Source organism: Nuphar pumila, chromosome 3, assembly GCF_984573655.1.
Source record: "Nuphar pumila chromosome 3, dmNupPumi1.hap1.1, whole genome shotgun sequence".
Taxonomy (NCBI): domain Eukaryota; kingdom Viridiplantae; phylum Streptophyta; class Magnoliopsida; order Nymphaeales; family Nymphaeaceae; genus Nuphar; species Nuphar pumila.
In genome coordinates this window covers 60,206,745-60,221,022 of record NC_143251.1, presented here as the reverse complement: position 1 = coordinate 60,221,022, position 14,278 = coordinate 60,206,745, and the positions used below count along the sequence as shown (strand labels likewise).

Sequence of the window (14,278 nt, the reverse complement as noted above, 5' to 3'; positions counted from 1 at the left end):
CAATCTCAACTGATGTTCAAGTTCAAAACTTACATTCTGCTTTATATTATAATATTGTTTGCCCCTTTTCCAAACATATGTCAACTACAGATAATATTACTCCTGCCTGTGTCTATCCATGCATCCTTGATCTTGTTAGCGAGTTGTTAAACATGTATGACAATCAAATAACCCCTATATGATTTATCCTGTTTTGCAGGCCTTGAAACAATCAAAATTATTTAAATTTGACTCAACACCCAGCAAAATACTATGGGAAGAAAAAATAAAAAAGTTTATCTGTAATCCTGCTTTGTGATGGAATAGACCACCAATAAATGCAATTTTCGATATGGAAGTTTTTCTTCTTTCCTAATTTGTAATGAACTATAACATCAACAAATTTTGAATTTCAGCATGGGCAAAGTTTCACCTGTCATTTTTGTGACTAGCTTTAGTTGTAGGGCCAAAATATCCTCATGAAATGCATGGTTTGATTTAATGGTAGGCACAGTATTGCCCTTTGGAATGATGTGAAAAGAACAATACAATCACAACTACAATCATGGTGAGATACTTATTATTGGAGGCTAGAATCACACTTGTCAAACCATGCTTTCTAGCTAACACATGTACCTCGTGTCTGGGTTTGTTCTCTCTAGATTTTGGTTGCTAGGAGCACTAAACTTGTTAGATCCTTCATTTTGAAGATTGCTTTTATGAAAAAGTGCCTCTATTTGACTAACTGCAATTTTGTCGCATTACCCATTAATAATAGTGGACTCCTACTTAAGATTTGGACTTGTTAACCAAGCTTTGGTAATGAAATGGTGGCAGTTCTTGACTGGAGAGGAAAATGAATGGTGGATTAGATTGGTGAAAACTACACAAGAGATCACAGGTTCCCCATTAGGGATACAAACGGGTTGCATCCGGAACAGCTAAATACATGGGAGAGTCGGATTCAGAACATCCAAAAAAATGCAAAACCTCCATCCCTGGATCCGACCCATTTGCATCCCTATTCACCATGGAGTCAGCAAGAATGCATTGGAACAAGTAGATGTTGATATTCATTGTTGAATGGGTGGTTCACCCTATTGGCTTCTTTTATAATGTCATTCACTTACGTGTTGTCTATGATTAGAAAAGAAACATCCTAGGTCATCTGTTAATATAGCAAAAAGAACCTCATAGGTTTCCAAAACTTTTTTTTTCTGAAACCCTATAAGTTTCCCATACAAAGAAAGCGAAGCAGATTTCCCCAAGCTTGTGAGTAAATCCAGTGTGGTGCAGGAGGCCATGTGTCAAGCTAGTAAATTGTCATATGCAGTAAAATTGCTAGTGAGAATTTTTCTGAGCACTTTGCATAGTATAAGTCTGATATGGTGAGGTGTAACATCATCAGGCATCCAAAAAGAATGAGAATACGATTATGTTTTATCGTAGAGAAAAAATGCATGACGGCCACATGGCAGAATCTAACTTTTTGGTCCTATTTGTTGAATGTAGAAGCTAAATATTTTGCTTTGTTTGCAGCTTTATACGGATGAGATGAATATACCAGGGCATTTCGATCTAGTGGTTAGTGTCCACCTATGTTTAGGGAGGCAAAGATGGAAATTGGACCAGCATAACGCCAAGTTCCACATTGTTCAACTAAGCGTTTTCTTCAATCATTTAACTTATGAAAGTAATTCTAAATCATTGAATTCAAAACTTCAACTTCCACAACAAAATTTCCTCCTCCAACTCAACCAAGTAGCTCGCTTTGCATACCACCCAACACCCCCACAATCAGCATCAACTGCAAACACTCTACGCTAAAATCTATCAACTCCTGCACTCTAAAACTTCTAACGACCAGAACATTCATCCAGAAGCACATGTTCATCCGCTTTCCAAACGATTCACACAATATCAAACAGTTTGCAACAACTAACCAACCATAGTCAAAAAATGCTAAAAGTTCCACAACACCAACAATAAAATACGCAAAGAAAAGACCAATAACAAAGCAAAAAATTAATCATAGTCAAAGAACGGTAAAATTTAATGATACCAACAATCAAGTAAACAAAGAAAAGGCCAATAACAAAGCAACCAACATCCGAAACCTATCAGAACAAGACAAACCGAACAGAGAACTATACCTTTCGTCGAGGAGGACCCAAGAACACAAGAGATGGAAGATCTTCTGAGTTCCCCATTGAGTTTGGGATTGCAATAAAAGTTGCATGGGCAGAGAGAAACGGCACCCACTGCACCCATCATTATTCGTGACGCTTGAAGGAAAAATGACCCCAAAATTTTTGTTGAGTAGCCCCAAATAGTAATCCCAGAGCTTGGAGAGGGTGACCCAGATGCTGAAATATCAGAGAGAGAGAGAGAGAGGCAAGGTGAGAGCTTGAATGGATAGAGCAGAAATATCTTGGAAAGGCCTTCTATTTAACGGATAGGCGGAAGATAAAATAAAATATCATGTAAACCCTCCATAATCCCATTCAACAATCGTTTTGATGCAGGACGAATTAGCACGTGCGAGCCGATCGTGTGGAGATGTGAAGTGATGTGGGAGCAGCCAACTTGAGCTTCCCGAGCGTAGAGGTGGTATCCCATGTGGTAAGCGGGGTCCTGTACCAAGCTAAAGGCCCAGGTTCGAATCCCTCCCCTACATGGGGCTTAAGACTTATCTAGTAGGGGTCTGCTTAACCCTAGCTTGCCTTTCTAAAAAATAAAACAAATATTGCCGATATTTTTTTTAAATTTCACAATTTTATTGTGATGTTGTAATTGCTTATGCAATCACAATAACATAGTTTACATTTCCTTATTTTAAATGTCACAATTTATCCCTATATTATTGATATTTGTATGCTTTTTAGCTTTTTGTACTTTTAATTATTGAATTTATTCTTCATAGATTTTTTACTTTTATATGTTCTAAAATTTATCTATAGTAATGCAGATATGTTCTTGGTTTTTCCTGAGAAAAGTACATTTTTTAAGGGCATGTTTGTTTTGATCACAGGCTTCACAATATAATAAAGTTTGCCCTTGTAAATGTTCAGGATGTCATACAACATTTTTAAGGACAAACTTTCTCATGTTTATTTTTTTATGAAAAAGTACAACCTCTTATTTTGAAAAGAAAAAAAAGTAAAATGGCAAATCATTATTTGCATCAATGCTAAAAAGTTGTCAAATAAGTTTGTTTTTTTCAGTTGAGAATCTATATCTTGTAAAAGTTGGTCACAGGGGCACACCTGTGACCATCTTTGACAAGCTACCAGGCCTAAAACTTTCACAAAGGCCGTCCAAATCAAAGGCAACAAGGATGTCTATTGTCGATATTTATGACAGGATTCCTAAGTGCCTTCATTAGCTAAGTGAGTAGTCCTTCACACAAACAAAAAGGTTTTATAAATAGGACCTGGATGAAGGTCTACATTGTTTGAGGTCCATATTGTAAAACCCATGTTTTTATGAGGAAAAAAAATTATTCAGACTCGGATCTGATCCAAATCTGACCGGGATCCATACCCGGGTCAACCCTAACCGCTTCCCCCCAGCCCCGTGTTTTTTATAAAAATGCAGGGGAGGGGTCTCAAAACCCCTCCTGCCGCAGCCCCCCCCTGCGTTCGCCAACGCCCCCTTGTCAGGCACCCGACCACGATCGACACCCCTTCTCCAGCCGCCTCTCGACACCCCGACTTCTCCCTCGGTGACCTCCGACACCTGGCTCCCTTCCCTTTCCTCGAACTCTCTCTCTCTCTCTCTTGTTTGCCTTCTGCCTTCCCCTGCGGTCCTCGCCTCACTGGTGACCACTTGATGCTGGCAACACCCCCTAGCGACCCCCAGGTACCCCTGACCCTCCTCTCTCCTTCTTTGTTTATTTCTCCCTCTGTTTGCAGCATAGTGAAGGGCGCCTCTGCCCTCCCCCTCGCTTGCTCTGGGTCGGGCTCGCAAGGGAGGGGCTCGGCGCCTCTATGTTCTCTCTTCCTCTTTCTTTGACGTCGGGGAGGGGCGTTGTCCCCCTCCCCACTCCCTATTTTCCTCTCTCAGAGGATGAGGAGCCCCCCCCCCCCCCCCTTGTGCTTTGATCGGAGAGGGGTGTTGTCCCCCTCCTCGCTCTCTTGCTATCTCTCTCAAAGGACGTGGAGGGGCGCAGCCCCTTCCCCGTTCGCTCATATTCAAAGGAGGGGCGTTGACCCCCTCCTCGCTCCCTATTTTGCCAGGGAGGGGCGTCGCCTCTCTCTAGTTCCCCTTTTTTACAGAGGAGGGGTGGTGCCCTTTTTTGTTTCCCCTTGTTAACAGGAAGGGGGGGGGGGGGGGGGGGGGGGGTCGCCCCCTCCTCAGTTCCCTGTGGTCAGGGGAGGGGCCTCGCCCCTCCCTGCTCTCCTTGCCTCCTGGTTTCAGCAGGAGAGGTTACACCCTCCCTGTTTCTTTTTCAAGAAGGGGTGCTTCCTCTCTGCTCCCTTCTCTGTGTTAGGTGGGATCGGGCTCAACGAAGCTCATCCCACCTCTCCCTTTTTGTTCTCCCTTTTTATGGGCTAGGGTCGGGCTCAGCTAAGCCCACCCCACCCTTCTTTCTTTGTTAGGTGGGGTCGGGCATAACCGAGCCACCCCATCTTTTTTTCCCTTCTCGCCTTCTATCAGGCGGGGCAGGGGTTGCGCCCCTACCCTCCTCTTCCTTTTTTTTGTTAGGCAGGCGGGGCAGAGGTTGTGCCCCTGCCTCTCCCCTCTTTCTCTTTTTTGTTAGATCGGTAGGCAGGGGCTACGCCCCTACCCCTTCTCTCCCTTTTGATCAGCGGGCAGGGATGCAACCCTTCCCTATTTGGGTTCTCACCCCCCTTCTTTTTAAGTTTTAATCATGTGTGTATGATTCTCATCTTTTATTCTTTCGTAGCATGCACAACGAACCTCGCTCATGCCCCGCGGCCCAAGTCCTACATCACTTACTCTCGAAGGCGTTTGCAACTCCGTGACTTCTCAAGGTAGGGGAAAGTTGCGCAAAGGATAATGGATGAATTAAAATTAAGCAACTAAAACAAAAATGAGAAAAAAGAAAAAAAACATAAATATATGATTTTAACTCAAGGGCGTGGTTTCGTGATCTTTGTCCTTTTCTGTCTTTACTTTGCCATCACACTTCAGTGCACAGGCTTGCTTTTGCATTTACTTTCTATCTTTAATGCTTTTTGTCTTTACTTTGTTGCCCTGCTTCAGTGCACAGGCTTGCTTTCGCATTTATTTTATGTATTTACTGCTTTATGTCTTTACTTTGTCGTTGCGCTTTAGTGCATAGGCTTGTTGATCATGCATATATTTTTGCATTTTATTTATACGATTTTATTTATGATCCAGTGAAAAAACGTATCAAAAACTCATTCCTATCGGTTTTTCAAAGTTTTAGTTTGTTTAAAATTTTCTAATATGTAGTCTAACTAGATTAGGAGTGTATTAATTAATTTTAGTTTGTTTAGAATTTTTTTTTTTTTTTTGAGAAATATGTTTTTTAAAGGACTCTTTTGAAAAATTCTTAAAAAATTATCGGGCCTCTTTTGAAAATTGTGTTTTGACCTAATTTTAGTGTATAAACTAGATTTTTTCAGCCATAGAACACGTCTTCTCTCTTGAAAAATGCAGATCTCTGTCTCCCTCTTCCTCTTCTCTTCTTCTCATATTTCACTCTTGGTCGGTTTCTCCCTCGGTTCTTCATTTCCTTCTTGTTTCGTCTTGCTTTTAATCCATACTATCGCTGGCATGTCCATGTCCCCATCATCGGAGGTACGTGCAGCTCAGAGGAGATACCCGTTCTTCTTCTCAACCTCTTCATTGGTAGTGACTACAAGGTTTGCTTCTTATTCCCCACCTCTTTAATCGATCCATAGGTAGTTTAGTTTTAATCTTAGCTCATTGCATATAAAAAAAATATGTTTGAACATCGCATATCATGTAGCTATTTTTAGCAACATAGTGGCATGAGGTTAGTTGTTTTTCTTCTATTTGCGTCTTATGCATAATGGATTAGACTATATTACGTCGTAGAATAATTTTCCTTATAGTTGTTATTTTCTTCTCTAACACAAAAAAAAATGCAACATGCTTTTCTTTTCGGAGGTCATAAATTGATCCGTGCATCCATGCATATCGATTTAGTGGAACAGCAAACGACTGCCATAAGGTGTTGGAATCACGCAGGTCTCGATTGCGTTATTTGATTTTAGGTCACTCCCTTGGTTGAGCCATCCTCATCCACGTGATCTGACCATGTTATTCATAGTTGATGAGCGTTAGCACGAGTTCTGGAAGTTCAATATTTATATTATTTAACCTTATTGACTACAGCGTGATCGTTGGATAAGTTTCAAACTAAACACGGTAGCATTGATCTCAACCAAACTGTGTAATCCGGTTGAAGTTATTATTTTTTTATCAAGTTGTGCGTGAAGCATATGTTGGCAGTGTTAATCACAACCCAGCGTGACTAGTGCAGACCAGTGCATCTCGGCCTTCCTGATCAGTGGATAATAGTAGATTGTGCTCCAATTACTTAGATTACTATAGGTCCCTAAGCTGTGTATAGTTTTGATATCATTGCATTATTAGGCATTTATTAACAATTAATAGGTTTACAATTTTTTTTTTGTGACCCATAGCCTAATTTCAAGTTTCTCTTTTTTATTCTCTGTTAATGATAGTTCATTCAGCATTAGGCTAATCAGCTGATTTAAAATCATGTGTTTTTAGAGTAAGTAAATTAGATTCATTTATTTCATTAAGTTTAATTTAGACAGGTTAGATTCACGTTTTCTTTTTTTAGTAGTTAGTTTTTTTGTTGTGTCAAGTAGTTAATTTGTTACCTAATTTGTTAATTAGTTCGTTTAATAGTTTGTTTAGTTTGTTTTTAATCTAGTTAAATTGATTCATAGTTAGTTTGAAATTAGTTTCATAATTTGTTAGTAGTTGTTTTTTATTATTATTCAGTTAGTTAGTTAGCTATTTTGTCATTTAGTGGTTTAGTTTGTTACATGTTAGTGTGTTATAGGTTAGTCAGATTCTTGTTTTATGATTTTTGATCAAACTAACATTTAGTTTTTGTCTAGTTTCGTTGTTTTGTTTTTGTTTTGTGAGTTTATTTGCAGGAAAATGTTTAGATGTACGGTAAGCCCTCGAAAGTACCCTCAAAGAACCCTTTAAGATCCTGAAAAGGCCCTTCAAGCTCTTGAAAGAGCTTTTTATGAATCAAATAAGCAAGATCATACATCGATTCAAAGAAGAGACTAAAAGCTCGAGCACTGAAGACCTTTTCTTTCATTTTTAATTTAGGGTGTTTATTTTAAATTATTTAATTTATTATGTTTGTAATAAGGCCACTTAATTATTTTTACTTGTTTAAGCCCTCCGCAAAGGATCACACTCTTAGTTAATTAATTCTTTTATTTTTCAAGGCAATAAAGAGTAGATTAGTTTTTGGTGAAATACAAAGTGTTTCTCCCGTTCCCTGAGACCGACCGATATTCCACCACTCATGCGAGCCGGTTTTTAGTATTTGGTGTCTGACTTTCACAAAACCATTTTTATCAAAAATACCTTTTAAAAATCTATTTCATAAAACTTACACCAATTTTTTGGCGTCATTGCCAGAGATCGGTGATAGAAATATGAGTATTCACTTTATTGCCCATTGTATGTTCTTGTTTTACTTAGGATTGCTAGTATCTTTTTTGTTACTTGTTTAGTGCTGTTAGTTTATTTTTCTGCTTATTACTTAGGATTGTTAGTTTATTTTAGTACTCAGGATTGTAGAACCACGTGCTTGTGAGCCTTAGAGACCAAATTACTATTCTTGCATGACCCACCTATTAGGCTACCCCTAGGAGGTGATTATGCATGATTGGTATCGTCCTCGTAGTTTATTTTTTGCAAAATATTTGTTTGGGTGCAAGTATGTGGTGTGTGTTTACTGCTTTCTTTCCTCATTTTATTTTTTTCACGTCATGGTTTATTGTGGTTTGATCATGGTGCACGTTAGGTAGGTAGAAAGCCCTACTTTAGGACGGTTGCTACACCGGTCTACCTTGAGGTGTATGCAAGGGTGACGCTCGCTTGACCCCGAGCTTGTTGAGCCTGTTAAGGACCCCAAGTCTATTATTAGGAGAGCCCGACCTCATGACTAAGGATCAGCAGTTGACTCATCCCCTGAGAGAGTATTTTTTTCTCAATGAATATACTCCTGCCTCCTACATCACTAGACCCATAGTAGGAGTACCACAGTTCGAGATCAAGGTCAGTATTATCCAAATGTTACCATCCTTTTATGGCCTTAGCAATGAAGACCCCTACCGTCATCTCAATGAGTTCCTCGAGATCTGCTCTATGATGTGGATCAATAATTTCGGGGATGATGCATTGAGATTGACGTTGTTCCCGTTCTCTCTTAAGGACAGAGCCAAGCACTGGCTGAAGGTCTTAGATACAGTTCAAATTACTACTTGGAACGAATACAAAAAAAGTTTCTCAAGAAATACTTTCCAATTGGTAAGATGAATCAGTTTAAAAAAGTCATCACCGACTTTTCACATATTGAGAAAGAACAATTTCATGAGACTTGGAAGGTGATAAAAGATTTTCTCTCAAAGTACCCCCACCACCAGGTGCCTCGTTAGCAATTGGTACAATACTTTTATAATTGCCTGACTGAGAAGAACATGCAGATGGTTGATTTTTCGTGTGGGGGCACATTCATGCTCAAGAGCAAAGACGAAGCATGGGCCCTATTTGAAACGTTGAGTAAAAATACTATGCACCATGCCCAGTCTTCAAGATTTAATAGGACCACATATGTTCCTAATGGACCTAAAAGTGAAGAGATTTATGAAGTTGGGTTTGAACATGAATTGCAAATCAAAGTGGACCAGTAGACCAGGAAAGTTGATCAATTACTGGCCAACCCATCTTTATTAAATCACGTAGGAAAAAGGTGTGAGCTATGCACAAACCCTGCACACTATGTTTCAGGCTATCTGGCAATGCCACTCTATCCAGAATTCGTTCAGAAGCAAGTGAGTGTTGCCCAAAGTTTCTTCATATCGATGCATGATCCATATGCACCTACCTATAACCTGAGATGGTGAAATCACCCCAACTTTGCGTTGAGCAAGCCACAAGCCACACTTCATTTGCCTTCTCAGACACAACACAGACCAGGTAACCCCCCACAAGGTTACCCATGGCCCACATTCCCACAGGCCCCTCCCTAGCTTAGCTTGCCTTCTCCTCAAGAGACCACATTGAGTCAATCTTTTAAGGAGAAGCTTCTTGAAGCCTTCTCTGATATCAAGACCAACCTCAATTTTTATAGGCAGTTGATAACGAAGCTAGAAACTCAAATGGGACAGTTGGCTGAGGCCTTGAGCAGGCAAAGCGAGGTTAGCCTCCGAAGTTAGTCTATTGTCAACCCGGGAGATAAAGAACCTATGTACCACGACCTGTATCCCATAGAGTCTCATTAAGAGCAGGCCAACTCTGTTATGACCCTTCAGAGTGGAAAGAAACTGCACCCTACTCAGAAGAAGACTGGAGAGCCCAGTGACAGACCAATTGACCAGTCGATCTCCCCTACCAATCCCAAAGAAAGCGGGCAGGGCCCACGATCTATGCCTTCTCCTTCGTATATTCCTAGAGCCCCTTTTCCGCAGGCTTTAAAAAAACTGAATGATTTTGGCAAGCAGGGCGCTAGAATGCACAAAATGCTTGACATATTCAAGCATGTTCACATAAATCTTCCTCTTTTGGATGACATCCAACAAGTATCCGCCTATGCAAGGTTTTTTAAGGAACTTTACACGCAGAAAAAAAAGTCAAGATCGCTGCCTAAGAAGATCTTTCTGACTGAACAAGTGATCTCTGTGTTTCGACACCAAGCCCCACCCAAACTGAAGGATCCTAGGGCACCAATCATCTCTTGTGTCAAAGGGAACATGAACATCGAGCATACATTGCTCGATCTTTAGGCAAGTGTGAATATACTGTCGGGTTTCTTTTATGACATTTTTGGGATTGGGGATTTAAAGCCCACGACGACCATCTTATAGTTGGCCAACAGGTTTACCAAGCTCCCCCAAAGAATCTTGAAAGATGTGTTAATCAAGGTCGAAGACTTTTATTTCCATGTTGATTTTCTCGTTTTGGACATGGAGAGCACTGATGTCACTCACCAGACCCTCATCATTCTTGGCAGACCATTTTTGGTCATTGTCAATGCTTGTATTGACTGTCATATTAAGGATATGGATGTTTCTTTTGGCAACAAGCGTTTGTGCATAAATATTTTTTACGTTGCCACGAGAGCGATAGGAAATGACGAATGCATCAATATGATGAACGTTCAATAGAAGCAATCTGATTCGCAGTTAGATGATTATATAGGTAGATATTCAGTTTATAGCTCACCATCATGTGAGAATAGTCTTCATGTGGAGACTAAGATCGTTCTTAGCAGACTAGAGAGTCATTGCATGGTCAAGAGGGATAGAGTTGGAGAAAATATTATGGGCAAGGTCATAGATGAAACTATTTTCCTCAGACCTCCCGATTGAGCATGACTTCGCATCCATTGATCTCATGGACGATGAAGGGTCATTAGAGATCCGTCTGACTGAAGACGTAAAATTTAGCATTCCATGGGAGGCAACCCATATTAGTGTTGTGATATTAGTAGTTTTGTTGTTTTTCTGTCATTTTCTTGGTTAATGAACATGAATGTTGGATCATGTATGCATTGCATTTGGTGTATTTTTTTGAGTTGTAAACATTGAGATAGGTAGAATCTCTGTTGAGCCAGTACAGAGCAGCATCATGTAAGATCCCATAATGTAGATGAGGTAACTTCTACTACTTTCCTCTTATTTTTTTTGTTTCTCGTATGCATTCGTATAGTTTCATGCAAGCACGGGGCAGTGCCACTGAGGACAGTGTCATTCAAGCATGGGGGAGGGTGTAGTTTGTACACCCAAAGTTTTTCTGTCTTTGTACTTACACATTGATGAAAACTCATAACAATTGGGCTTTTAAGGAATGAGTTTGACCTTATATAAATGCTTTACATAGTCTAATATTTTCAGAGAATTTTTAAGCCCCACAAAAAAAAATCTGACACTAATCTAGAAAAAATATGGTTATTTATATGGATTTTAAAGAAATAGCGATAGATGCATGTTAGAGTTTATTTTGAATCACAAGTATGAATATGCATTGTATATTTTTGAAAAACTAAGCAAATGAACGAAGATTAAAAAAAAGAACTCAAAAAGTGAAAAAGCGCATACGTTTAGTTGTTTGATGTCTTCGTATTTTCCAGTAGCTTGGCTAAGACACAAGTTGAAGTGTTTGATTCCCATGTCGAAAAGGATAATGAAGGAAGTCACTTCTTTGTCTAAATTAATATTTGTGGTCTATTTTGTTCAAGCAAGTAGAGCCTGAGAGGTGTTTACACCTGGTGCCTTAAAGCCATCTGGTTTAGGAGCCATTGGCCCGAAAGCCCATTACATAGACTTTATAGAGAGCCTAATAGATGTTGACAGTGCACATAACAAGAAGCAAGTTATACGTAAAGCTAAGAAAATTAAAGGTCTAGTGACTCGAGAAATTAAGTTCGAGGGATACTTTGTATCCGCCTGTGTATAACTGTTTAGTTATACACTGTCGGCCCCAAGCCCGGATAAAGGAGGAGGGTTGCGGTAGGCCAGTGACAGCCAGAATAAAAACTTAGTCACACCTTATGAATATGAACCAATATGAGAATTCCGTTGGAGGCATTCCCTACTGAGCGACGTGATGTACTCTATAGGCCCGGAGGCAGTGATAAATGGGCAAGGGTTGCTAGGTCGTCGCCCAGAAGTGACGCGTCACACCGTCGCCCGGGTGTGGTGTCAAATAGGCAAGGGTTTCCTCACTTTGTTGGACGGGTGAGGGTAAAGAAGATAGTTCAAGACCATAAAATTAGGTTAGCCACTTGGAACATTGGGTCTTTAACTCGTAAGTTGGTAGAGTTAGTAGATGTTATGTGTAGGAGAAAGATAGATATTTTATGTCTATAAGAGACCAAATGGGTAGGTGAGAAAGCAAAAGTGATAGAACTTTGGGGATATAAGATTTGGTATACAGGAATAAATAGGAATAGGAATGGAGTAAGGATTGTTATTAGTCGTGAGTTTATAGATAATGTAGTTAAGGTCCGTAGGAAGGGTGATAGGATTTTACTTATTAAATTAATATTAGGTACGGATATTATTAATATTATTAGTGTTTATGCACTTCAAGTAGGTTTAGATTATTCCATTAAGTGTCAATTTTGGGAAGATTTAGATGGAGTAGTACAAGGGATATCTTATGGAGAAAAGCTTTTCATCAGCGGTGACCTTAATGGACATGTAGGCAGTAGTAGGGATGGATTTGAGAGTATCCATGGAGGCTATGCTATAGGAGAAAGAAACGAAAGTGGAGAAAGGATTTTATATTTTGGTTTGTCCTATGATATGATTCTAGCAAACACTTGGTTTAGGAAGAGGGAGTCTCACCTAGTAACATTTAAAAGTAGGGTTAATACGAGTCAGATAGATTTTTTTCTACTTAGAAAGAGAGATAGGGGTTGTTGCATCGATTGTAAGGTTATACCGGGAGAAAGTGTAGCCACACAACATAGAGTCTTAATTTTAGATCTTAGAATTAGACAATGCCGCAAAAGGGATAGACATAGAATAGATCATAGAATTAAGTGGTGGGCACTGAAACGAGCTAAACAAGGAATGTTTGTAGAGCAGGTAGTTAAGGAAGTTGATTAGTGTCTCAAGGAGGATTCAGAATCAATGTAGAATAAGATAGCGGGTGGCATGAGAAATGCGTCTAAGGAGGTATTGAGTGAGTCTAAAGGCGGTGCACCGCTAGGTAAGGATACATCATGGTGGAACGATGATGTCAAATTAGCTATTAAGGTTAAAAGAGAGTGTTATAGAAATCTAAGTAAGAGTCGTGATAATGAAAATTTGGAGAAGTATATAATAGCAAAAAAGGAAGCTAAAAAAGTAGTTCGGAACACGAGGGATAAGGTATATAAGGAGGTTTATGACAAGTTGGATACCAAAGAGAGCGAGAAGGATATTTATAGGTTTGCAAAGATGAGAGATAGGAAATCGAGGGATCTGGGTATGGTTAGATGTATCAAAGATGAAACACAATGGGTTTTAGTCAAAGATGAGGAGATTAAGGAGAGATGGAAAGATTATTTTGATAAGTTATTTAATGAAAGTCATGCTCAAGATCTTGGAGACATCTCCATTCCTTTTCATGAGATGAATCGTGACTTCATGCGCAAGATTCAAAAGAAAGGAATTGCAGAGGCTTTGAAGAAAATGAAATCAAGAAGGGCAGTTGGCCCAGATGGTATACCTATCGAGGCTTGGAAATGCTTGTGAGAGAAAGGTTTAGAATGGTTGACAAATATTTTTAACAAGATTTGGCGGACAAATAAGATGCCTAATGAGTGGAGGAAGAGTACTTTGGTGCCTCTATATAAGAATAAGGGCTATATACAAGATTGCACAAACTATCATGGTATAAAACTCATGAGTCATACTATGAAACTTTGGGAGAGGGTGATTCAGTCTAGGTTGAGGAAGGTTGTTATGATATCGGAGAATCAATTTGGTTTTATGCCTGAAAGATCAACTATGGAAGCTATACATCTTCTTAGACAACTTATTGAGAAATATAGAGAGAGGAACAAAGTTTTGCATATGGTTTTTATTGATTTAGAGAAGACATACGATAGAGTACCTAGGGATGTTCTCTGGTGGACAATGATGAAGAAAGGTGTTTCTCTCAAGTACATTAGTATAATTAAAGATATGTACGAAGGAGTAGTAACCAATGTCCGCACTTGTGGAGGGGTGACAAACAATTTTCCTATAACAGTTGGGTTACAACAAGGATCTACATTAAGCCCTTTCTTATTTGTTATAGTGATGGATGAGCTTATGAAAACAATTCAAGAAAATGTGTCGTGGTGTATGTTGTTTGCTGATGATATTGTTTTGATTGATGAGTCTAGAGCTGAGGTTAATGCTAAGTTAGAATTATGGAGACAGACATTGGAAGCAAGAGGTTTTACGTTGAGTAAGAGTAAGACATAATATATGGAATGTCGGTTTAGTAAGCAACACAGTAGTGATGAGAGTGTAGTGAAGCTTGGCGAGCAAGAAATATCGGTGGATGACTATTTCAAATATTTGGGATC

At 39.5% G+C, this 14,278-nt stretch overlaps 1 protein-coding gene across 1 annotated transcript in view; it reads right to left on the bottom strand.

The window, feature by feature from the left end:
- EMB2746 (RNA-metabolising metallo-beta-lactamase family protein) overlaps window positions 1–2,390 on the bottom strand; it is a 157,638-nt gene extending 155,248 nt beyond the window's left edge. Inside the window, exon 1 of the mRNA XM_089999530.1 lies at window positions 2,133–2,390. Coding sequence (XP_089855656.1) covers window positions 2,133–2,253 — 121 coding nt within the window. The 5' untranslated portion in view covers window positions 2,254–2,390. The remainder of the gene's footprint in view (window positions 1–2,132) is intronic.
- Between the last annotated feature and the right edge of the window lie 11,888 nt (window positions 2,391–14,278).